This window comes from Lepisosteus oculatus, chromosome 8 (assembly GCF_040954835.1).
Source record: "Lepisosteus oculatus isolate fLepOcu1 chromosome 8, fLepOcu1.hap2, whole genome shotgun sequence".
In the NCBI taxonomy this organism is placed as follows: Eukaryota; Metazoa; Chordata; class Actinopteri; order Semionotiformes; family Lepisosteidae; genus Lepisosteus; species Lepisosteus oculatus.
This window is the reverse complement of record NC_090703.1, coordinates 12,976,895-13,003,786: the sequence shown is the minus strand read 5'-3', so window position 1 is coordinate 13,003,786 and position 26,892 is coordinate 12,976,895. Positions and strand designations below refer to the sequence as shown.

The window sequence follows — 26,892 nt, the reverse complement described above, 5'->3', positions numbered from 1 at the left end:
GCAGGCACGAAACATACAGACTGGAGAGCTGGCAGCAGTCAAAATAATCAAACTAGAACCAGGTGAGTGCTTTTCGTTCCTCTACAAAATACATTTTTGTTTTTGTTTAAAAGGGTACAGTACTAATAAGGTGGTAGACACTGTACCTTTTGTGATGATAGCATTCCTAGTAAAGATTTAAGGAAATTAAGAATTGTGGACAATGTACACAAATGTACATCACCTCTGGCTTTCAAAGAGCTTTATGAGTAGACTTATCACTTAAACACTTCTCTTAACTGTTAACACATTTCTTTCAAACTTTACTGTTAAGTAAATTTTGAAAAGAATTGGGGAAAAAGAGTTTTTGATTTTATATTATGTTGACCTGAAGTTATGGCCCTTTGCAGTTTATTTTCTGTTTAGCAGAGTTGCGTTTTTAAATTCATTTTACTTTAATGAAAACAAAGAAAGAAGCTTAAAATTAATCTGGTTTGGGAGAGAAGGTTTCAGCTTTGGCACGGAGACTGGCTTTGTTTGTTGCACTGACTGAAACTATTCGAGAATTGCTATGGCGTGGCTGCCTGTGAAATAAATTACACCTGGTTTTTGGTTGTTCCCTGAAAGATGTATGTTTTTCTTCCTGGTCTGACCAGTTCTGCCTTTTATTGTCCTAAAAATGTGTAATGGCGGGCCTAAGCTGAAAGCACAAATACAAGAAGTTACAAGTCAGACTTTTCTTTTTTTAAATGAAAATATGGCCTTATTCATAAAAAACAACAATAACTTTAAATTGAAACCCCTTATTAACCCAACTATTATTTAAATGTTAAGAGATCATACTTGCCAAGGAGTTCCATGAAGAGAGTTTCTAAAAAGCCAAAAATCATTATCTATTTGCATTCCTGTATTATGCGTTACTTGGGATAGTCCTCAATAGTCGCACAAGGAGCTAAATTATTAATATTTTTACAGTTATTGGTGAGGCTTGAGACACCAAAGAAAAACCTGGGTTTCAATCCAAGTGTTTACTGTACTTTCTGAACACTTTTAACATAGAATGGCTTAAACCTCTGATATTTTGAGGCCAGTTTGTGATGCTAGCTTCAGGTATTACTCAGATCCTAAAACAAGGGCTGATTGTATGAGCTGGAGAAGGAAGTGTTTAACTAAGATTAGCTTGATTGGGTTTTTGTGCTGTGCAGTTGCTGTTCACTTGAGAAAACAAAATCTTTGCATACTGTGGTTTGTGTTGACTTTGGAAAGGAAGTGGCTTGGTTATGAGGTTTATTCTTGTAATGAGAAATTTTTGTCCGTAAATTAAATGTCTCATTTTTCTGCATTACTAGTGCAGTAGCTAATACCTTTAGAAATGTTTTAGTGACTGCAGTTTATAGAATATTTCACTCTGACATGTGCCACCCCAGCTATTTTTAAACTGCACACCCTACGTGCTGTGACGGTGATGGTAACTATATAATAATAATGTGAATCTTAAGAAAATTAGAATAACTTATCGTTAATCTTGGGTCGGGTTTTTTGCACCAGGAAAACCCAACAACATCGTTTTTGAATTTGGCATTGGTGACAAGATTGCGAAACCTCTCCCTGCTGCCAGTGCGTTTCTCCGGCAGGAACGACCACACGTGTGAAACCAGCTTCAGCTCGGAGCTGGACTCGGGTGCGATGCAGAGCTCGAGTGTCTCAGCAATGTGCCTTGGCTTGGTTTTCACTGGTGCGAAGCCAGCCCTACCCTGGCAGTATGCGTGCACTAGTGAAGGTGTGTAGCTGAAAGACCCAAAGGGTAAAAAAAAAAAAGTTTCACCTCTTTCTAAGCAGGTGACACAAAGCTTTAAAAGCAATCATTTTTCTGCAGGAGAGCTTGTTTGGACTTTTTCTGGAGTTGATTGACGTTAGAAAAAGCAGTCCAGTTGAAATCTGCCGCGGTTGTTTTTGCAGCATCCGGCAGACGCAAGATGACTGTGGACCGCGTGATTTGTTTGATTTAACTTGTGATGAGACCAAATAATTCTTGAGGGGGTTATTAAAACATTCAAAGGACCACTTAGTGAGCAGTGTAAGCTATATATTTTTGAGCCTGAAAAAAAACTGCACTGAGAACTTTTAATAGAATTTATAAGTTAGTAACAAGTTAATGTGGACAAAGGAGGACGTTTCACAGGAGCTCGTGTGTTTATTATATTATCTTGATGGGTTTCCTGAAAGACAGGTGCAGTATGCAGCTATTATTGAGGGGAGGAGACCTGTGGGCTATTGGTGGTTTGTCAGGCTAGGCTGTGAGCACTGAAGGACTATGGGTGTTTTTACTGAGCCACTGCAGGCCATCCAACCTGTGGGAGAAATCTAGTATGAGGATTTGGCAGACCTTTGATCGTTCCCAGATGGGAGACAACACTAAGCTGATTTGACACTGTTAAAACAAATTTCTTCAGGTGACTTCTGAAGTGGCTGAGTGGCTATTTACTGCTGTTCCTTGAAGCCCAGTTCTTTTGAGGTTGCTATCAAATAAAGGGCTTTTTCCACACCAACTTACTTTATCGAATCTGAAGAATTTCTAAACTTTTTTCCCCTGACAGTGTTTTTATGATAAAGCAATATGCATGTTGCTATGAAAGACATCGGCTTCTAATGTTGATAGCAATGTGTATGTATCTTTTACTTCATCCTTAGCAGCTAATAATGATAATATGGATCATCATTTCAGTTATAAAAAGTAAAACTAAATACTACTGTACCATTTTAACAAAAAGGTTTTTCAGGTACAACATTTGTGTTGGAAAATTAAGTGTAAAAATGTTTGTCTTTCAGTGAAAGTGTTATGTACTAGAATATTATGAAACTAATATAAAATGGATGTCATTTTTTTCATTTCAAAGATTGAGGAGATATGTAAAGCAGTGTTGATTTGATTTCTTGGACTTCAGTTGCTGTTTCGCTCAAAACAGAAACAGAAAGTAACATACTGGTAAACAGTATTTGTGGTGTCTTCGTTCCCAGTCATGAAGCTGATTAATTTAGCATACAGCCTCAATCTGGAATGGGAAGCCTAAGGAAATCCAGGTTGATGCTTGGTGTTGGTGGAAGAGTAGGTGCCGTTACTTCCTCTGTACCTGAAGTTTCAAAAGTGTCTCAGTAAGGTAACGAGGGAAGACAGTGCTGCCCTATGAGTGAGACCTTAAACTCAGGGCAGCAGTATGGAGCAGTGGCTAGGGTTCCAGACTCTTGACCGGAAGGCTGCGGGTTCAAGTCCCAAGTCAGACACTGCCGCTGTGCCCTTGAGCAAGATACTTCACCCAAATTGATCTACTGTAGGAAAGTACCCAGCTCTATAAATGTTTGCAATTATAGGTCTGTCTGGATAAAAGCATGAGCCAATGAATTACTTTAAATGAACCTAACCACTTTTGCAATATTTTGGACGCAAAAGGTTGCCCATTAACTCCAGTATGGGGGCTTCTTTATGCCTGGGTAAGGAAGGGGAGTATTGAATGATTGTCTTCACGAAGAGCATTGTGTTCAGATTCAGAACATTCAAATGAATGTTGTTTGCAGCACAGCAGCAATCACGTGGTTGTCCTAATCCTAGAGATTAATTTTATTCTAAATGTCCTCCCTAGCAGGGCTAATTGTGGGATTCCTGGCTGGAGCAACTTCTGTCCCTACCAGTCTGCACATGAGTTTATTTTCCAGATGTTCTGGTGTCCTCCCACCTCCCAGAGACATGCTGACTAAGTTAATTGATGTCTGGGTGGTTGCCAGATACAACAACGTCCAGAAAGATCCTTAGAAAGCTCACTGGATCAGCCATCTATAAACCTAGTTAATGATTTTATAAATCTTGCAATTCTATAAGGTTTTTGATGCACAAGCATTATTTTATTTAGGAACAGAACACACTATAAAAGTGATGATCTGCAAATTTTGTGAGCTGATATGAATTCAGCTTTAATCTTTGTAAAACAGGGTTCTCTGTATTGAGCATGAGGCACTGAATGTTTTCTGCATAATTCTGCGATGAACTAAAATGAATAGTTATATGTGGAAGATCTTACTATAGTCCATGGCTTGCATGTTGCAGCAACAATAAACCGAACAGCGATGCAATTAAATTATTGATCAGAAATTGTGGATAGCCAGTGCAGTGTAACAACAGGTAGGATTTATAGGGGTGCACTAAGAGGCAGTCTTCTGGTGACTTTGAACATTACCACTGGATCACTAGTGACCATATAGTCTAAATCTCAATCTGACATCTCAATTTAACAACGGATAACTCTCCCTGGTCACTATACTAGGGCATTGGTCTGAAATTCCAGATCACAGAAAAGAGCACCACTTACCGGCCCTCCAGCACCATTTACTACACCATGTTTATTATTGTTCTCCATCCCTGAAGTCATCAGGCTCATCTTTGGGTGGCGTCTGAGCCTTGATGAAGATACAAAGTGGTACTGTTCACAAGATTGTAACTAGATCAATACAATAACTTAAATTTAAAATGTGTTTTGCTGTATTATTTTATATAAGTAATGCATAATCAGTTTGCCACCCAAGCTCTTTACTAGATTTTTGTGCATTTCTTTGAGGTAGAGTGGCTTGTCTTTAGATTAGGTGTAACCTAGATTACAGTCAACCTCGTTTGCAGATACAGTGAAGTCGATAACAAGCTGCTATGTGTCTTAATGGGCTGACTTGGTAAGAAACCCTACAGACTACAGACACGCTATCTTTCAGCGGCTCTGCTAGTCCTTGACTCTTAATCATCATGCTGTATTAGACTCAAGTTGTTTTAAGGTTCAATTAATTTTGTATGAGTTGTAGTCATATGTAAAAAAACTCTTTCTTTACCTTTAAATCTTTTCTGAAGTATAGAAAGAGCCATGATAAAGCATTATTTTACATAATGTACAGTATATTGGTAGTCCAATGTGTGATTGCAAAATCAGTTATTAATGGAGATGTGTAATGCTGGTGTATTTTCTGAGAAAACAACTCTGTGATCATAACATTGATGACTGAAGAGTGTATTTTTATGGTGTTACAGCAGGGACATTATTGTAGCTTTTGACACTTGAATAAAAATTTAAATCTCACTACCTAGTTCTTAGTTAATAAGTGAGGCATTGTGTTGATGTGGATGAAGTCCAGCAGGTTAATTCCTGTCTAACAGATTTATTCAACCTGAAGCCAAAGCAGACCAGTTTAATTCATTTTTTAATGCAGTGGCAGGAACCCAGGTAGTGAGCAGTGTTTATCAAGGGGATTCCCCATTCCTGACAACAAAAGTTATTTCATAACCAGATTATCTGTTTACCGAATGATTGGTTTTTATTTGGGAACATGTTAATCGTGACATTCTGTGACAAAACATAAGAGATTTCACTCACTCTGTTTATGACACAAAATAAATGTACTGGTTTTGTATTTCACTCATTAACATGCCATTAATTCAGCATTTGTTTTTTTTTTCAAACTGTTTTATTTGCCCTAGTAATTATAATAAACTTCATTTTATATAGTGCCTTTAAAGTTGGCTTCTCAAAGCGCTTTAAAGAATGTCAAGAAAAAAAAAACAGGATATGTACAATGAGAATACACCATGAGAGGAGATAGTAGCTACTGAATATGGAGCAGAGGAATAAATAACAGAACCAGATAAGTAAATGCTCTTCTAAAGAAGAAGGTTTTGGGTCTTGATTTGAAAGGAAGGTGACTCTGATATCCTTAGGGATGGAGTTCCTGAGGTTTGGGACGCAGCATGAGAAGGTCCCATCATCCATAGAGTATAGGTGGGCTTGGGGAACAGATAGACCAGATGTAGAAGAGCAAAGGTTGCAAGTTGGGCAGTAGGACAATAGTAGCTCAGACGGGTACTGAGGTGCCAAGCCATACAGAGCCTTAAAGGTGAGCAGGAGGATTTTGAAGTCAACACGAAACTTGACAGGAAGCCAGTGCAGTGACTCCAGGATAGGAGTAATGTAATCACTTGCACTAGACCTGGTCAGGATTCTGGTTTCCGAAGTATGGCTGCCCTTTGCCACACTTTGTCACAGTGCTGAAATAGCCTTTTCTGATCCATTTGTGCCATTCTGGTTATTAAAACAATCTCCAAGAGATGTGACATTAATGTATTAAAATTGTATTGAAGTGACGTCATGTATGACCTATGAAAGCAAATCTCAAACTGGAACATAATGAAATGTTTTTCTAAATGTAGCCATTATAAGTGTTGTGCAAAGCTGTCATAGACTATGTTTGCCTTATGATATTGCAAATATAAAACGTCAAAGAATAGACTGGCGCACATTGCATCTTAAGGTGGAGTGTTAAAATTGTTCTATTTCATTTATTTCAAACGCTGCGCTTCAGGCAGAGGTTATGTCTTGAGGTTTCCATTTGAAAGGAATCACTGTATCTTTCCCTGAAACACTGCAGCTAACTGGGGCGTCATGGACATTCAGATATTTGTACGTTTAAAGGCAAGAGCAGCCATTTCACTGCAGCGCTTTGCAGGAACGAAGCAAGTTCCTGCATACAGAAGTGCTGCGACACACAATACTGCTGTGTGCAGTTTCATCTGGGCAGAGGCAGCAGGACTACATTTTACCTGCCGTAATCTGGCAGGTATTGGCCTAAATCTATTTTTATAGCTTCATTGCTGGAGTATTTCCGTTTCTGATGCAGTGGTTAGTGTTAACAAGATTTCTTGCTCCAACAGTAAGAGCCATTGCTCTGATTTCCCAAGTCTTTTATAAAAATACACATTCCAAGGCTGTCTTTCATACCAAACTTAAAATGCTAGTAATAAAACTGATGACTGCAATAAAACTGGGCCTTAAACTTCTCATTGTGTTGTGTGTTTCATTGACCTTTTTTTTTACCCCAAACCATAAATAAACTGTTACTGGCAATGTGCGATTGGTTCCCACTAAATCCTAATGATTCAGTAATCAAACCTCTGTCTGATTTTATTTTATTATGACTCTTTGTGATTCTAGATACAGCCATTGATTGGGCATTTTCTTTTCAAATAGTGCCCTTTTGTCAAACTTTAGTTTTTGAAGCAAGCATGCTGGGTGAGTAATTGCTGATGCCCAAATGATGCCAGTGTCAGAGTAAAAAGTGCCTTATGGTGACCTGAGGACTGCGCCATGCCAGCAAGTGGCAGCGAGTTCTGCGTGCTATGAATGTATTTCAGTAACAGTTTACCGAAAAAATACTGGGTTTAAAAGAAACCAGCAAAGTTTCTTAACCTTTAACTGGGGCCTCATCTAGAGGACACAACTCAGGCAGGTTAAGGTACTTGTGTTATTGATAGAGCTGAGACTTGAACCAGGAGCCTCTTTTCCTCTGTTACTGGAAATCAGACTCTCTGCAGTCTTAAAACAGTGGGGTTCTTTCCTGGTAAATGAGCAGGTTAGACAGCTGCACATTAGTTGAAAATACTGTTCTTGGTGTTAAATCTGCTGAATTTGCTTTTTATTTTACAAACCTGAAGGACTCTACTCAATGATCTTTTCTATTTTATTTATACTACTTAAGACCAAATATCAGTATTGTGTTTTCATTCTGTATTGTGAAAACACTGTCTTAATGACATAAGAAACGAAAAGCAAACTAGTATTCAGGGAAATTCAGGGGTTATTTAAGGAAACAGTCCCGTAGATGCTGTCAGTTACTGAGTTGTTCTGTTTAGCAGGGTACACTGTGGGCCCATGGGTCATTAGTAGGCAAGGGTATTACCTTCTGGATTACACCAGTGTTAAGCAGAATTGTTCAGTTCTTTGGTTCCTTGGAAACTTGCTGCAAATCAGAGAGAAGAATGTAAAGTCCTGTAAAGTATCCTCTCTCCCTGTAAAAGTCCCTGATGCTGATTGTGAGGTGTAGAGATTAGGACTCTGGACTTGTTGTGTGTTCACATCCCAGATAGACATTCTTCTGTAATACCCCTGAGCAGTGTACTTTCCTCTAGTCAAATGCCCACCAAATACTGTAGGTACAAATGTTGGCTGCTTTGAATAAAAGTGTCAGCCAAATACATTGGTAATAGTATTGGAAAAATTGGGAGAAAGACACTTTGCACCACGTTGCAGCTGTCTGCAATAGAGTTGGTAACATGCATTCTGTCATTTAGTAGCTTGAATAGTCTTGAGATCTACTTCACAATTTAAGATCATTAATGTAAGAAAATCCACTAGTACAGCGAGATCACAACAGAAAAACATGAATCTCATTCTTTCACTAATAGGTTCCAGGGCTGCAGTGTTGCTGTTGAATTAATAACAGATGGCCTTGCATTTTTTGCTTTGTATTCATTAGTGTGAAAGTTGAGTTTGTATGCATCAATAGTCTAAAATACTGTATACAGATGTCTGTACAATTGATATAAAGTCTTTCATGTATTAATGGATAAAAACCATTCACTTTGGATGGACTCATAATTAAAACTCCCATCTATTGGATTGTGTTTCTGTGGTTTACTTGGTAGAAAGCTCTAGGTCTGGCATAGTGAAAGGAAATACTTAGTGATCGCTAAAAATTACCAAATAGCAACATGCTTCAGTTTATTTAAATACATTAGATGTGCTCTGCCCTTCATTACTATTTGCGATATGCAGTTATTTTTGTATCCATACAAAAATTATCTGAGGTTTTAATTCTTGGTAGAATTCATAACTAATGGATATCTATACATATTCTTGTCAAAATATTTGTAAAAAACAATTACTTCGATGTTCTGAACAAGGAGTCCAGAGATTAAAGAGTCTTTGTTACAGTAAAAGTAGCGATTTCATGGGGGCAAATTAGTAATACAAATGTTTGAAAGTAATATTTGTCGGTATGGTATATTTCACATGAAAAGCTGACATACAGAAATGATGAAAAAAAAAATTAAGGTGTTGATAGAACGTTTTGTAGTAAATCTTCTGTCGATTAAATACTAGGTTATTTAATCTACACCATAATGAAGATTATGACCTCTGGTTTGAGGCTTTTGAGTTACAAATATTTTTCTTATCATTTTAACGTGTGAAGGTTGATTGCCTAATGTCTGAATTTCTGTTTATAAATATTTCTGCAGGGAAATGTGGTGAAACACTAACATTTTACTGCCAGATTGAGAGATTATACAGAATTAAAAAGACCCTACAAAAAAGATGTCAATAAATAATCAGTATCTGTATATCATCCTAGATGAAAAGTCAACAGGCGAGATGAGATTTAAATGCCAGAAATAGTGTATATTTCAATTGAATCCATTTTCTAATTTCCATTTGTAGTCCAAGAAGTTCTGAGAAATATTTTTTTAGTGTGTTGGGAAAGCACTGCAAAATAAAACACCAGGCCCACAGAAAAGTAATCTTAGTGGTGATATTAGAGTTCGAATTCATATGAAGTGGGCCTGCAAGTGAAAAACAAAAACTCAAAGTAGTAAAAGGTCACGTTTTTTCCGTCATTAAAAATCCTCCTTTTAATTGAAACGTTCTATCCGGAAAGCATATATACACTGCATGAAACTTCTGTATCGAACCAGTGATCAACATTCATTTGCAGTGTGTAGAGGACTTTACATGTCTTTCCCAATACATACTGTATTCATGTTTATGGGGGAAAAAAACATCTTTGAAAAAATAGCAATGTGGCAGTGAATGTTCTAGGAGAGCTCCTGCTCTGAAGTATTGTATTTAAATCATGAGACAATGATTTTTGGCAGATAATGTGGGCCATTTTTTGATTAAGGAAATCCTCATTAATATCCCTCTTATCCATTAAGACTAGATCTTTTTTTAATTCATGTAAAAATGGAAATGAACTATCCTTTGTGTTAGTGCTCTTTAAATCATTTTAAGCCTGTATCCCTGTCATGTAGGGAATATTGTAAAATAATTCAAACTCTTGCATTAACTTACTGTTTTTCATTCCAGGGGATGACTTTTCCATCATCCAGCAGGAAATCTTTATGGTGAAAGAATGCACACACCAAAATATTGTGGCCTACTTTGGAAGCTACTTATGGTAAGGCTGAATTACCTTTGAAGAACTGAAATAGACAATTTGGTTTAATACACCATTTCCATTCTATGTATGTTTGCCTGACGGATTGTCCAGTTTGTGCACATTGTCTCCAATTAAACTTTTCTGAGTTATTGAGCAGCATTTCAGAACTAAAGGGCACAAAGCAAATACTGGTTTTGTAGCCTTGGAAGTTTTCAGGAATGGTAAAGATACATTTATATATTTATAAGTGTACAAATTGTAGTTTTTGGCCTAGTGTTTGTGTACCATCACTCCACATAGAGCTTTAACATGAACAGTTTGCTGGATTTTAAAACCCATAAATATGAACAAAAGATGAGTCGGACCCTGAAGCCAGACACCTGCTGCTTTACTGGCACTGTGGCAGTGGTTGCTTCTCAGTGTTAGAAAACCTGGTTTCGTTACTTCTGAAGAATAGTTAGTGCAATGCCTAATTCCCTGTAAAGTACTGTGTCCCACCCCCACCTAAAAAGTTTGTCTAGCTCCTCTTACTGGAACTGGAACCCAATGGTCTTTTTATGTGTCTGTGACTCAGGGGAGATGCATGCATGCATACAGACAGTACCATGTAATTTAGCTATTAGTGCTTGTACATAGTAACATGTCTTGAGTGCTGGCAAAGTTTCTGCTTTGAAGGGCCATTTCTACATTCTTTCACATTAACTGTTGTTGATTATAGAATAACAAGTAGTTTATGATTTCATTTTTTATGTTTGCATTTTAATCATTTTAACTTGGGAAAATCCGTCATGTTTTTTTTAAATTTAGTCGTGTGAATGGTGTTAGATTGCAGTCTAAACAATGACGATGCCATTTTTAATTTTAGTAGTGTGAGTGCTTCATAGGCTAACTTATCTACAGTAGGTGAATCATAAACGTTGAAGTCATGGGAAGTTCACAGACTGTATTCTGTCAGTTTCACTTCTTTGAGTTCGGAACAGCTTCCTCTAAAATGAGGACTTGATTGAAGGTAACTATTGTGGTACATAACTTCATAACTCTTCATAACTTAACACTATTTTTTCGAAGTGCAATTTGATATTTACAGCCACAATGCTCAATAAAGATAGAACTAGCTGTCCTGGATTCATTATTTCAGGTTTCTTATGTACACCATACTATGTAAATGATTTCAACAATTTCTGTGATTGACATGAAAGTTGCAAGTTGAAAAGCATCAATGGCCATAGTTTAGATATAAGTCATCAGACTATTTAGTGATCTGGTTACATTTTGCTGTTGCTGTTGCATGCAGCTCAGAGACCAATCCATCCTCATGGATCATTCTGAAAAAGGGCATTCGTTCTGTGTCCTAGACAGGACAAACACGAACCACACAGTTCGTATGCAGTTGTTTATCATTCTTTATTGGTGTGCAAACTGTAGATTGACATTTATTATTTTTTAATCAGATAGTTGAATAGCTTGTTTGAAACTTTAAATCTCTGGCTCATCATTTTAATGCTGCATTACAGATTTATCGGGTTGCAAGCTCTTCCCTTTTCAGAGTGATTAAGCATTTATACATATGATACCAAGAATTATGAAACAGTCCGGACTTAAATCAAGTGTATCCATTATGTCTTGTAAGATTATTATTACTGGATCCTCTATTGCAAACAGTAACGGAAAAGGATCTCTTAAGTATCAGCACAGCTGTATGTTTTGGTAGTGTCTCTTACAAATTCTCTTACAAATTTAAATCCATTTTACATTGTTGTATGAATAAGAACGTATTTTCTCCAAACTTTATCATAGCAAACAACAGCTTAATTGGAATGTAAAGAGAAAAATATGAAATTGTTTTAGTTCCTGTGAGTGCAGACTTTGATATTTAACTTGATCTTTGAAATTTTGGTACAGTGCTGTTCATCAGTGAGCAGAAGTTCAGGTTAACAAAGAGTCACATTACAGCCTAGTTCATTTCTTGTGTCTCTTTGACCTAATCAGGTTATACAGCAGTGGTTGCAAAGTATGAAAATTATTCTACACAGATTGCTAACAAATGTTGGTTCCTCTTACCAAAGATTTTTTTCCATAAATGTGTATAATAGTACATATACGTATATGCGCATCCCTACTGGCATGGTTGTGCAGGTGATAAGGAATTCATAACATATAGAATTTGTAGATACCCAGGGAAAAAATATTAATAAAAATGATTCATACTCTGCTCTAAAGTGCTTCCGTTTTCTCAAAAATGTTTGGCAACTGATTAAACATAACTGAGTAACTTAAAAAGGATTCTACCTTATCAGTCCTGGGATGATGATAATTTCTAAAGTCTCCTAAAGTCTTTAAATAGCTGAGTCTCTGGACATTTTGGGCACTGGAAAAAAAAAGAACTTAATCAGATAATTCAGCACTGCTTTCTCAAGACAGTCTGTACTGTTTAATAAATCTGCAAATAACTCGTATTGAAATACGACAAACGTTCCTTTGCTTTTGAAGTTTGCACTACAAAGAATTTCGGAAAAAAAATGTTGTATCATGTGTACAGCCTTAAAGATTAAATACCTTTCATTTTGGGGAAAATTGCAATTCCTCTTACAGAAGATAAAGCATGGGTGATTGAATTGAGTCCGATGGATGTCTTTCTCTAAATAACTACTGTACGTACTGTAGTCAAGAAATACCTGAATTTTCTATAGAGTGTATTGTCTCATAGTATTTTTCCTGCAGAAGTTTTCATGTAGCTGTTACTATTATCCAGAAGCTCTGTTTTCAAATCCATTGATATTTTTTTTTGTTTGAGTCTTAAACACATGACACTGAAGGTTCTCTGCTCACCTGAATCAATGTGTTCTTTGTTCCCCACACAACAGCCGGGAGAAACTGTGGATCTGCATGGAATACTGTGGTGGAGGATCTCTGCAGGATATCTACCATGGTAATGCAGCCTCCTTTCGTAGTGTGTTCAGATAATAGAAACTGAACAGGGGTTGGTGAGGTTTCTGTGGCTCAGTGCTGCTATAGCATGCTACCCACTGCACTAACGCTGTTTCTCAGGGGACATATATATTCATGGTTTAAGGGTGACCTGATCAGTTAATTGCAATAGAAAGGTCCATATCATCTTATTTCCCCGTGATATTCTGGTATCAGTATAACTCCTGACTTTTCCCTAGTGTAGATGAATGTTCCCTAATGTTCTATTTCAGATATACTGTTTATACATGTGCTCATTTTTCATTACTAATTGATAAATTCCCACTTAAAAATAACATTTAAAAATACACAAGGCCTTACTGTTTCCTTCAATGTGCACTCTGGTATGTGTGCTTTTTTAAGCTGCAACCAGTGTAGCTGAAATATTGGCCATGACCGATATCTTAGACCTTTTTATGTTTGTGTTTAATAGTGACTGGGCCTCTTTCAGAACTACAAATCGCCTATGTCTGCAGAGAAACTTTGCAGGTAAGAAAATAACTTTGATGAAAGCGGACTGTACGATGTTAAAGAAAGAGGAATTTGGAAGATGGTATAAATTAATCTGTTAAACTGTTTTTTTTTAAATGCTTGAATATACATTTTTGATACTTAAATATGTGTGTTTCCATGGTTTTTTATTGCAGCACATACCCTATTAATTTTAAATTAACACTTGTCATACGTTTGCATAACAATTAATTTGTAATGCAGAAAGGTTGCTTCTGTATTTGAGTACATTGTAGAGCCAGAGTCTCATTTTCTGTCATGGTTGGGTGTTGAGCCGTGGAATGTTTTTTTTAATTGTTTTTCCCTTTTACAGGGCCTCGGTTATCTTCATAGTAAGAACAAAATGCATCGTGACATCAAGGTACGATCTCTGTGAGTTTTCAGGTGTACTTGTACTAAAAACGAGTGAAGGGTCAGCTCAAGACACAGAGGGTGCAGAAGACTGCAAAGCTTGTTGGAATACCAGTCATGCAGATTAATGTTTTTCAAAGACAACTGCTGCTCTCATTTGTTAAATTTTTTTAAGAAATTGCAAACTGCTCGAATTGTGATAAATTTCGATTCCGTTGCTGCAGAAATGTGAGGTGAAGCCACAGGAAACCAGAGTTGAATGGTGTGAGCAATGAAGGATAGCCACGCTGGGGGAGTGATGTCAATCTGACACGGTTCTCATTATGCTTGTTTTCGAAAGCTTCCTACCCCAGCTATCATTGGCACTTATCGTGGTCTTGCAGCGTTTGTCGGTGTGTGACAGATGATTTCGGGCTTGTACTCACTGTGCATGCCATGGCTGGTGTACATCCTGTTTTCTTTCAGTGGCTACAGGATGCACACACATCAGACTTGTCACTCAACACTGCTGCGTATCTGTAACACTTGAGCCTGTTTTGCCCAGAGCTAATTTGCACTTACTACACCATATCTTGACTCAGAAGATTAAGAACAACTTCACACTTGTTTGGATATCTTCTGAGCCGCTGTACAGTCCTGGAAACTGGAAATTGTGTTCCCCCATTCTAGATGACTCTATTGACATTGAATCATATTGTTTACCATGATGGTGATGGGCTCAGTTAACTCTGTTGTGTCTCTTGTATTAGTATTTGCCAAGCACAGTCTTAGGCTTGGCTTGAGTGCTGTCTAGACCATACACTGCATGTTTTAGATGCAACAAACATAGCATGTTTTCATTGTCTTGGTGTTCTTAAAAGCTGGCATAAAGAGGTTTAAGAACCAAATGAATGTGGCTCCAGCAGATAGATTTTTTTTGTTTTGTGTTTCAAAGAGAAGGAGAATCAGCAATTTGTGTAGATGAGACAATTATGAAAGTCGAAAGGTCAGTGAGGTAATCTCTGAGCAAAATTATACAATCTGGCCCTGACTGAAATTCTCACTTTTAATTAAAATTTAATTTTGAATGTAATTTTTTACCTGATGACCTGGAACAGAAAGTTGTTGTAACATGAAAATCTGGGTATTCAATACTTTTTAACACAAAGATTGTTGAGTGTACTTTATATATACTCTATATAGTAGGACCGTGAGACATCTTTGCAAATGTTTCTAAATATGTTCTGTAATAAATATTTTGTGAACTCACCTGTGGTTTAAACAACCTAAAGGAGCAGCTTCCTGTACCCTTTTATACGTTCTTAAACTCATGAGGGGATTTTGACTACTCCTCCACGCCGAACATTTATACAAAGTTTTACAAGCAAGAGGAGGCCTTTTGGCCCATCTGGCACATTTATTCATCAGTAGCTTGTTTATCCAAGGATTATGTCCAGCCTTTTCTAGAGGGAAGGCAGAGTATCAACTTCAGTAACATGGCTTGGTAGCTTGTTCCACACTCCTCCAAATGTTTGGGTAAAGAAGTGCTTCCTGTTCTCCACTCTGGTTCATGTTTCACAGTTCATTCTAGGTAGACTTGGTCAGTGCCTATGAGGATTTTCAGATTTCAGATCCACTTGTAGCCTTCTTTCTTCAAGATAAAAACAGGTTGAGTTCTTTCTGGCTGTCAGTGTAGGCCGGTGACTTTCAATAACATCTATAATTTGCTGAGACTATGTGAAACAATTATATGACTTGAAAACATAAGAATATTAATTGCATAGCTATTATTACAGGGTAAGCATAAATTTGAGCATTGTGTATTTATTTACAAACTTTTAATTGTACTTAATCAGGATTATAGACAGGCTACCACACGTATGAAGTTTAAAGCCACAGATGAGTAATGTCTTTGAGTGGCAGGGAATGACATTATGAGTGTGGGTGTGTCTTCAGACAAGCTTGAAATCATTCCAATTCTACACAGTCCAGCAAGGGATTTCAATTTAAAATAGCAATCCTACTTTAAGAAGCACTATTATATCTTAGAAGGATTTTCAAAGTTGCATAACAGCTGAATTTCCAATTTTACCCATTTGCAGGTGTTTTGTGTGTTCATATAGGCTGTAAATGTTGTAATTGTTTCAGTACTGCTGTTTAGGAAGGTTGTGATTTTATAGCCCTGTGTTTCTGTATGCTCATATAGGGTGCAAACATTCTGCTGACAGACAGTGGAGATGTAAAGCTGGGTAAGTATCTGCTCTTTTGAGAAATTTGGCAGGGCAGGCCAGCCCTGGTCCGGGAGAGCCACAGTCCACATATTCTGTAGGTTACCTTTACAACCTCATTTTCTAACCACTTTGAACATTTTATTCACCACGTACTGTACACAGGTACTTATTTGACTAAGTATGTAAGAGATGAGTTAAAATGCAAATACCAACACCCTCTAGCTTGTAGGACCAGTTAGATGATACCGACTTAACTGACGCAACGCGCATACTAAATTAATCAAACCTCATCCGTGTTCCATGTCTTTACATGAATGATGAGAAGGACAGCTGTAAGGCCTGCTAGGTGCTGGCTCTCCAGGATCAGGGCTGTTCATTATGGGATAGGGGCTTCCCTGTGGCTTCAGCTGGAAAGATGCTCAGTTGGACAGCAGGTTGCGCCTCCTGACTGAGTCTGGACTTTTATTTAGAAAAAGATGGCCAGGGTTATCCAGCAAGGCAGTGCATAGCTGTCGGGTATCCTCTGCTCGACACACAGGCCCGACTGCTTCACCTCCTGCTCGTTCGTGAGCTGTAACAGCCCTGAAGTGATGAGTAACAACATCGCAGTGAAGCGTCTGTGGACTTGGTTTTCTTCGTTTTTCCAGAGCGAGGGCATGGAACGTTGGGGGGGGGGGGAAAGGAAATGTTTAAGATAGTGTTTCTGTTTGTCAAGTATTTGTGCGAATGAGTGAAATTAAAGCAGGCCCTTATTTGTTGCAGCTGATTTCGGAGTTGCAGCCAAAATAACAGCGACCATTGCCAAGAGAAAGTCCTTCATTGGTACACCTTACTGGTAAATTCCTTTGCAACAGTTTTTAATAATTTTTTTTCTTAAATTGACCGTTTTATTATCTTAAATTGATTATTACTTTTGGGTTTATTGTCATCTAAAATGAAATAGAGCTCTACGCATTCTGTAAAGTGGACAGTGGTCTGACATGTCTTTCAGCTAAATAATTTGCATGATCTTTGCTGCAGAAGTAGAATGTATGCAACAAGTTGATTGTAGTTGTGCTCAAAATAGGAAATATTCTATGAATATTCAAATATTCAATTACTTTGAAGTTAATCTATATAAAAATAAAAAGACTTCAGTAAAATATTTCTGGTGTTACTTCTCTTTCACCTTATTTCAAAGTTATAAAAGTACAAGTACTTACAGCAAATACAAGTACAAAATACAAATACCTTAAAGGGTAACTTATTTCCACAGGGCCCTATTTTTAACAAGCAGATTTAAATTTATGACGCAAAGCTGTAAGTTAAGTTAAGCTGAAACAAATGTAAGTTACATGGTTAAATAAAGGCCAGGGCCAAGTTACAGTAATTTGTTTAAAAATGTGTAATTTGCTCTCTGAAGTGTCATTTGTTTCATTTGTATGTCCTTTTGACTGGTATCAGAACAGTGTTGCCCAAGTATCAGTCGAGCGAGTGGCAAAGAGCCTTGTTGAAGTGCTGTTTTGACTGACCTCTGCGTTGTTCTTGTTTGAAGGATGGCCCCTGAGGTAGCGGCAGTGGAGAAAAACGGGGGCTACAACCAGCTGTGTGACATCTGGGCAGTGGGCATCACGGCCATCGAACTGGCAGAACTGCAGCCCCCCATGTTTGATCTCCACCCCATGAGGTAGCCTGCTGTGTGACAAGTTCCCCCTTGTTCATTTCTGTTGTTCTGTTCTTTTGTCGGTGTCTAATATTTACCATATCTTTCTAGCGGTCACAACTGACCTCTTCCTGTTGAAGCTGGTGACATTTTGCGTCAGATGGAATGTGATATCTCTCACGTACATCTTTTGTACATACATATATGACGCCATGTAAAGAACTGTCATCGTCATACTTTGATCCTTTAAAATGAATGTTATAATTTCAAAGTTGAATTCTGTAAACCTGTTGCATTTCCACTTTTTTCATTCCCGAGCCTCTAAAGCTGCATTGTGTTGTGTTACATTTCAGGGCCTTGTTTTTAATGTCAAAGAGCAGCTTTCAGCCACCAAAGCTTAAAGACAAGATTAAGTGGTAAGTGTGTCTTTTCATTTTGCACACAATAGGATTCTGTTAGAACCCTCTGTTGGTTCTACTGGAAGTGTTCAATAGTTTTACTTAGGTGGTTTTCACTACACTAAAAGTTTTTGTTTTTGATCAGTGCAAAACGTGAACAAGCATTTTGTCCTTGGAAGAATACATGTTAGGGTCTCTTTCTGCAAAGGATACTGCTCAAGTTCGGGGTGAACTCTATCAGCTTTGTGGGTCCTGTGTGCTCACAAGCACCGTCAATTATTTTGATCCTATTACTGTTAAAGTTGGGTGAATATATTTATAGATTTTTCCCCAAAATTATTTTGTGTTTGAAAAATCTCTATAGGGTCATACACAGTGCTAAATAACTATTATGCCTTGTCCTCGATTATGTTGTCCGGGACCATGATTCAGTCGATTTATTGTTAAATGACCTATTAAAATGAAATTCTAGTCGTAATTGAAATTTGATCTGAAAATGTGCACAGGAACGCTTGCTAATATTGAGCAAACTGAATGGGAGATGTATACAGTATTTCCTGTGTTTTAGAAATGAATACTTTTGTCATTTGAAAACCAGCCCAACAAGGAACAGAGACAAACTCCGGTATCTGTACTTAATTTAACTTCTGGTTTCAAAGGCAGACTTGAAAACTTCACCATGAAGCTTGTAAACATGTAATGATAAGTCATGAAAGAAAAAATGTAATTTGGTGCTCCATGTTCATGAATGTTGAAGATGCTGTAAATAATGTCATTACCAGAGGCACAGCCCCTTGGCAACAGTATGAAGGGAAGTACTTTGTTAATTTGAAAATATTTTTACAAATAGGAATTACAAATAGAGAAATATCAGAAATTGACAGAGCAGATTAATTAATAAGTTAGTTAAATAATCATAACTCCCAACTAGCAAAGATTTTGCCAAGAATATACCTGAGAGGAGGGTATAATTAGAGGCACATGAGTTCTTTGTTCTCTGGCACAGCTTTGGTGAAAAGATTAATAATTCAAGCCCACAGGGTTAACTACTTATTAACAATGCCAACACACACACTACACTACATACAACGTAAACAAACATCACACAAGTTACACTTTGTACGAACGTTCAAGTAAGGTGTCCCAGAGGCCTAATGTCCTAACCACCCAGAAAAACCCCAGACTGTTACCAAGCATTCAAACGCTTATATAATGCCTACAAAGGCCAGAAGAAGAGAAATCTGCCTTCTAAACTAAACTGAATGTGACCTACAGTTAAACCTCTCTACACTTGCTATCAAATGTATGGGAACCTATCTCCCTGTTCTAAAAATGCATCCACTAGCCAGGAGAGGCAGTTTTAACCAAGGGATTCTTTACACCGGATGTCAAAGTTCCTACAACAACAGAATAGCAAGCTCTCTTCACAAAGTTCAAACACTTATCTCCAATCTGGTTTTCCTGAATAATCTAGACAAAGATCTCTCATCTTCTGTCCTCCTGTTTTTTCGATTGCTTTGACCACTGTATCTCAAACCCCTACATCTCGGCAAACATCTCCTTTCTTTGAAGCCCCTGGAAATGTTGACACTACCCAGGTGTTACTCATCCTATCTAGATTCTTAAAGACACTACATAACTATATTATTGTTACATTAGCAGGACATGGTGAACACATGGTGAGAAGGCAAGGTCTGCCTCTTGTGTACTTGGCCATGGCTTGGAGTCTTGTCACAGGACACTGTTGTGTCTTGGCAATGTGGGATTGAGTAGAGGATGTTTGGTTTAGAAATCTGGTAGCAGCAAACATTGTTTCTCCCCGGCACCTATGAGACTGTGTGACCCAAGTTTTCTTTTTTTCAGGTCAACAGCTTTCCATAGCTTTGTAAAAGTCTCGCTGACAAAAAATCCAAAGAAGAGGCCTACAGCAGAAAAGTTGCTCTCGGTAATAAATCACAAATTCCACTTTTCAGTCAGAGGGATTACTTTTTCTAGCTTTTGCAAGTTACTGTAATTATCGGTATTGATGAATTACACTGATCCAGCATTAGGACAGTGGATGATCTTCTAGTGTCATTAACACTCGCACCACTGCCTAAGGCAATCTGATTTCATTTAATGATCAAGAGCCTTTTAATTATTAACTTGTTGAGTAATGCCCGTAGTTCTGCTATTAATATGGAGTGTTAAAATTAGCCTTTACCTTTCAAACGGCACATTAGATGACTTGGAGAAACTGATCGAGCTTAAAATATGACATCCATAAACTACTTTCTCTCATGGCTGAAAGCCTACTATATTATCACTTTGCTTTTCAATCAGCTGTTTAATGTCACTTTGATATTCTACCATTTACCATGAAAGAGGAGTGTTTAAAATAATAAACATGTTTGAAATAAACATGGGCAAATAAGAACATTTTATTCATAATACACAGAATGCACAATTTGTTTATATATTCAAAATGTAGAAAATTAAGTCCCATAAGGCAAATATCCTCAAATAGTGCAAGTCTTTGTATCTTTGTTACGTCTGTGAATAAGCATCGATGCAAAACTTTTAATTGTTAAAGAACTGTCCTTAAGTAAAGTCAATAACAGTGCCAATAATATACAGGGCTTGATGTTACGTCCATTTTGTTTTTCCTTCATTCTTGCAGCATAGCTTTGTAGCTCAGAGTGGCCTGACCAAGAGCCTCGCTGCTGAGCTCTTAGACAAAATGAACAACCCAGACCACCATTCCCACTACCCAGGGGGAGATCTGGATGACGATGATATTGAGGTACGAGAAAGCTCCTCACTTTTTGATATTGGGTCTAGCGTGTGTGTGAGCTTGTCACCAGTAGAATACTTTTCCCCTATATTTCTATATTAACATTGGTGTCTACCATCGGTTCAGCTCCATCATGCAGTCTTCCTTTTGGAATGGTTTTTGGGCTTCTGATTTTCTATTCTGGGAAATGCCAAATTCAGGTTTTCAGTTATACGTATTTCTTTTTCCCTGTTTTGTCCTATGCCTAGCCATTTTTCACTTCTTTACCTGTTAACAATTAAACATTGAACATATATAATGATTCCATGAGTTAGAAGCAGCAAATTTAAAACAGTTGTTTAGTGATTATTAACTTGAAGATATGTATTTGCCATTTGTCTCATTGTCTTAATTTTACAACTTAAAAATACATTTAAAATGCTACAGTTCATATATTTCAAAATCATAAATTTGAAAGCTTTGGGTTTCTGGTATCAGCTTTTCATTTTATTTCTGTGTCGAAGCTTTTAGGAATAAATATAGCAATATATAGAAATATAAAGTCATTTTTAGTTAAGTGCCGGTAACATTTTCAAAGGTTTGTAAAGTTCAGGGTTATTTCTGCACAACCACACGCTATTTTAAATGACACTTTTTTCCAGCACAAGTTAAATACATTGAAAGATTGTGCTTTGATTGTGGACTTGAGGTCCAATTACAGTGTTATATTTTAAAAGGTTGTCTCAGCAGCTAAGTGTTAAAATAATTCAACAGTCGACAGGCCTTGGTTTTTAGTCAATGTTTTTAATAAACTGTTACTGTGACACCAACAGACTGTTTGAATTCTTCTAATAATGATTTGGAGTTTTTATTAAAAAAACATTTGTACGTTCATTTTAAAAAGTGGATTTTGTGGTTGACGACTTTATTAACACTACTCCAACAATAGTTAGTTGGCTCAAAACAGTTTGTAAGAAATTCAGCAAAACTGTGTTTCTTAAAGTGCCCGGTTCTGTCTTGAGGCTGCTGCCTTTGTTCTGTCCGGAGGATACTGTCTCCTGCAGTATCGTATCACACTTTATCGGGCTTCTCCCTCCTCTGTTCCTTAGCTGTCTGTTGTGATGGCCAAGCCTAGCTAGAAAGCGAGATGTTATTCTTGGTCTCCCCAGCTCTTTATTCCATGTCAGCATGCCTTTGGGTGACCGCACTGTCCCTGAAAATCCCTTTGTCCTTTGTGGACCTCCCTGACTGTGTTACTTGCCGTGGCTGGTGTCTGTGTGCGAGCCCCGACTCATGTTGGCAGCGGCAGACAAGGCTGTGAAGGGAGTATTGTGTAGCGCTCTGCTCTCCCCTGGTAGGGACGGCAAGAAAACACAGTTAGATTTGCGTTTTTTTATTTGTATGCAAACAGCATGTTGATGTGAAATAATCACTGAAATGTGACTGAAAAGAAACCCCCTCCTGCTTTTCCTGGTACTTTTAACCATTCTTGATATTGCAAGTAGAAATAAACTCCACCCTCATGACTGTTGCTAATTTTGGGTGTGTATATGTACCTTGTTGTAATTGGGGTCTCTTCTGTTTTCTTTGTTTTGTGTCAAAACATACACCATAACCTTGTGGAAAAGGATTTAAAATGTTACTATAAGGGTGACAGAGTGCACAAGTGTACATGTTCAGTGCTTAAACAATTTTCCAGATTTTATGACCTGCTGTGTCACACATTGTTCCAGCTTATCTGATTCTTACGCTGGTCATTTTATAGGAACAGTTTCATAAATATTATTCATAATTATTTAAACTTTGTATATTCATGGGTCATTGCATCACTTGATGTGATGAGGAAGATACATTCTGAGTTTTTGGTTTGAGCTTTGTACTATGTAATAAGAAAGCCCTTGAGTAAATGTGAGTCTTGTACTCTATTGTTTGTAATAAAGTGAAATGGATTGGGCAGCAGATTTTATCTGCTTTATAATATGGTCATTTCCTTTTAGCTACTGCAAGGTAAAAATGTTCAGAATCATTATTTGAGATGATGTCAGGATGCTTTGACCTCTTTTGTCCAGGGAATTTCTTTAAAACTTAATTTCCTCTTGAGGTCATTACAATACAGCAAATAAAACATAAATATTGTTCTTTAATTTCCTACCCTGAAGATAGCCAGGGAGTTTTCTTAGGGCCCCATCTAATTTGACAATAGTAACATCAAAGAGTTAGGTAGTCTCTTTGAGTGACCCCAACACAGCTTAGTAGATGTTGTTAAGACTGTCTACTGTTTTGTCACATGGCCCATTTCCACAAAATGAATCTGGTACAAATCCTGTTCTTTGGAACATACTGGTGTTTATGTCCCTGCTCAGAGAAGTTTGGCTGATTCCTTTCCGTTTTGTTCCCAGTGGTATACAATGTGTTGCACATTAACAGATTTCTGTTTTCTCCGTCTGCAGCCCCTGTCAGCTGTTCGCCACACCATTCGCTCTACAAACAAGAACTGCCGAGCAGAGAGGACGCGCTCGGAAATTAACTGTAAGTGTGCAGGCTTCCATACGGGTGCCTCTGCTGACAGGAAAGTCTTAATGATGGTGGTTTGCAGCAGTTAGTCTGATGTCTTGGTCTCAGGATCTGCCCTTTGCTGCCTAATGAGAACATACACTACACTAAACAAGAACAAGTCCAAAGGTTTTCAGATTTTAGGTTGGTTTGCTGCACTCCATAATTACAGATTTGTGATATGTTGGAATGTATCCATCTGTATACCGTATACCAGATAAGTAGAGATCAGACACATCCATCATGGCCCACTTCCAAAGCAGATCATTCCACTAATCCTGCAGGACTGGCTGTGTTCCAGTACCCAGCGTGGCTGGGTTGTTAAAAATAGACATGATCCAGTGGGTAGTGGATGAAGGGTGCTGCAGTTTCAGACCAGTGTAGATGCCATTCTGCACCGTATTCTATAGTCTCTATTCTTACAGTCTCTCAGGTTGTCATTTAATGACTTAATTTTACTGTTAGGTATATTGAATTTTAAGAGACTCAAGGGGAAAAAAGAAAACTGCTCGAAAGTAGAAAAATGAGCTGAAGTCATTGACTAGTTTTAGCAGTGCTATTTCTGGCAGTCCTTTTATCTACTGCGTATGAAGTATCGAAGCAGGCTCAAGGAGGTCTGAGGCAGGTCATTAGAGCTTGATCTCATTCTTGAAGATCAGCTTCGTCAACTTTTAAAAGTTCACAGAAAGTTTATCTCTGCATTAAAGCTGCCCTAGAATTGACTGAAGCACGTTTTCTAATTGTTGGTTTGTTTCTCTCATTTTTGTGTACATCTTGGTTTAATCACTTGTAGGCTTGAGACAAATTGAAGACTTCGGTTTTATGTCAGAACTTTGGGTTATTTTAGAACGCTGAATTTAATGTGTAATAATGTTTTTAATGTTGCTTTATTAGCCCTATACAATTTCTTGCATTAGGAATTCGTCTTTTCACATACCCCAGCTTGCTCTCCATGAGACACAGACTCACAGACAGGGATAGAAGCTTGGATCAGAGCACAGGGTCTGCCATTGTACGGTGCCCCTGGAGCAGTTGGGGTTAAGGGCCTTGCTCAGGGGCCCAGCAGAGTAGGATTCCTCTGCCGGCTGCGGGATTTGAACCGGCAACCTTCCAGTCACAGGCGCAGATCCTTAGCCACAGAGCCACCGCTCCGCCACCGCCTTATAATTTTATAAAAAATACTATTACCATGGAATTTATTTTACTCTCTAATTCTCAGGAAGTATTGAACTATAAAATCAGTAGAAAGCATGCCGATTTAACACTTTGTTCAGAGGCTTTTGTGAGCTGTGCAGTAGGCTGCCACACTAGTGAAAAGTTGTCAAGTATGCAACCTTGGTAGTTAGTAGGTAACGGTATTGTGACAGACGTCCTTAGAGACAGAAAAGTTCTGCTAGGACAAGTTTGTGGATTCTGCTAGGACTCATTTGTGTTATGACAGATCTACTGTATCTGTTAGAACACTGGTGTGAAAAATTGCCTTCTGGCTCCTTTTTTTCCCTGTATAATAGACTGAATTAAAGTGATTGAGAGTTATTGCTTTTCACTACGTATTCTAGTATGTTTTCTGGTGTACAGTGACTGATATGCCACGTTTAGATTCCAAAATGGACACTAAGCCTGTGGAAATAAGCTACCTCTGTTCACTTGAGAAAAATGTTTTTTGAGAAAACAATGTGCGTTTGTGTAAATGTAACTGCTGTCTTAATTGCCCAGAGTTTAACCAGGAATGTCAGAACAACAAGGGTCAAGCTGTGCTTTAAATTTGAGACTTTACTGGTTGTGCCAGTTAGAAACTCCCTTTTTAACTGGCTTTTTGATTTTTTTAACATATTGAGTTATGTCGACTTTTTGCAGTACTGTTTTTCAACCTCAATATATTCGAGGGCTTGTCTTAAACATAAGAACATAAAAATAACAGTCAAGAGGAGGCCATTTTGCCTGGCTAACTTGCTGTTGCTGTCAGCTAATTGATTGCAGGATCTTATCCAGCTGTGTCTGGAAAGAATGTACTATTTCACCGTTGAAAAGCAGGCTGGATTCCGACAAACCTGAGGAAATGCCTCGTTTCCAAATTTAAAGGTGCTTCTCCTAGTTTCTCCTTGTATCCATGGCTTCATGTTTCCACATTTGATTCTGAAGAAGTACACTGGGCTGACTTTGTTCTTGGGGATTCTGCGTACTTAATTCACCTAGTCTTTTCTGTTCACTGAAAAGATTCAGTTCTTTTAGCCTGTCAGTGTAGAATATTCGATGTAGCCTGGGAATGTATCAGGTCTCTCTTCTCTGAACTAATGACAGAACCGCAATATCATAAGTTCTGAGTATAAGTGCATTGTTCAATTTTTAGAATAAACATGGCTAAAGTTCCAAGATTTCGTGTTCTGCTACTGTAGTATTTGCTAATTCACCTATTCTGGTATTATCTGTGCATGTGACTAGTTTACGAACTGTATCAAAATCCAAACTATTGATGTAAATTAGAAAGAACAGTCATCCTAATACAGATCCCTGTGGTACTCCATTAGTTACATCACTCCAGTTTGAGCATTCACCCTTTGCTTGTACACTTTTTTTCAATGAAGTAACTAGATCTCAATATCATTATGTGCATTCCCTAAATAATTTAAGCAAGACCTGTGGTTCATAAATCCTCAAGGATCCTGTTGCCTTACAGATTATCATCTAATTTAATATGACATTTCCTTCACACATAATGGAAGTACAACTAATTGTTCTGCAGTCACTTGATTCTGTTTTGTACCCTTTTTATAGATGAATGCTAGATCAATTCTTCGGTCAGAAGGGGGGAGTTTTGTTGGTCTATGCACAACATCTGTTGTCCCAGTAAATTTGTACAAGGAGAGGCAAGAAACCCCTATGGCAAAAACAGCTACTTAATCTTAATGCATTCCAATTAACATGTTTTACTGCGTCATTTTCTGATGCTTAACCTACTTAAACATTTCCATGAGAAAGTGACCATTCAGTACAAAATCAGCCTTTAGATTGTCAAACTGCTCCCTTTGTCACCACAGGCTATTTCTCAAGAAATAGGAGTGCATAAAATATTGTATAAAAATATGTATATAGCTTTCACTACAAAAATCAACAATTACATTGTGGTCTTTAGTTTTCGCAGCTTTTCTAAAGCAACTGTAGCTTTTGGCCTGAAGAGTAAATAAAAGTCTGTCGCGATTCATGTGGTGTTTTGCAGCCATCTAGTGTTTAGAGTATGCTATGACATAAGCTCTAGTATTCGAATGAGAACGAGTTCTTACTGTACTTTCACTTTCTGCTTTTATCAGTTGACAAGGTGCAGTTTGAACCTCCTCTGCGGAAAGAAACGGAAGCTCACACAGAACTGGTAATGTAGAGGTTTTTTTAAAGCTGCTCTGAAGTTTAGTCATGTACTATAAGTTGTTTACGCCTCTTTCTCTTCCTCTTAGATCACACAAGCTAATATGGTATCTGTAAAAGAACAAGTGGGATTTACAAGGAAGGTTCTAA

The 26,892-nt window shown here is 37.7% G+C and overlaps 1 protein-coding gene across 4 annotated transcripts in view; it reads left to right on the top strand.

The window, feature by feature from the left end:
* Positions 1-26,892, top strand: part of map4k5 (mitogen-activated protein kinase kinase kinase kinase 5) — a 59,867-nt gene that overhangs the window by 12,640 nt on the left and 20,335 nt on the right. For all 4 annotated transcript variants that reach the window (XR_011190229.1, XM_069193253.1, XM_069193252.1 and 1 more), the window contains exons 3-15: positions 5-62; positions 9,927-10,017; positions 12,864-12,928; positions 13,400-13,455; positions 13,790-13,837; positions 16,013-16,055; positions 16,800-16,872; positions 17,572-17,703; positions 18,033-18,095; positions 19,941-20,022; positions 20,737-20,859; positions 23,280-23,358; positions 26,691-26,749. Coding sequence is in view for 3 of the 4 variants with exons in the window: in XM_069193253.1 (XP_069049354.1) it covers positions 5-62; positions 9,927-10,017; positions 12,864-12,928; positions 13,400-13,455; positions 13,790-13,837; positions 16,013-16,055; positions 16,800-16,872; positions 17,572-17,703; positions 18,033-18,095; positions 19,941-20,022; positions 20,737-20,859; positions 23,280-23,358; positions 26,691-26,749 (972 nt within the window). In the remaining variant the exon portion in view is untranslated. The remainder of the gene's footprint in view (positions 1-4; positions 63-9,926; positions 10,018-12,863; positions 12,929-13,399; positions 13,456-13,789; positions 13,838-16,012; positions 16,056-16,799; positions 16,873-17,571; positions 17,704-18,032; positions 18,096-19,940; positions 20,023-20,736; positions 20,860-23,279; positions 23,359-26,690; positions 26,750-26,892) is intronic.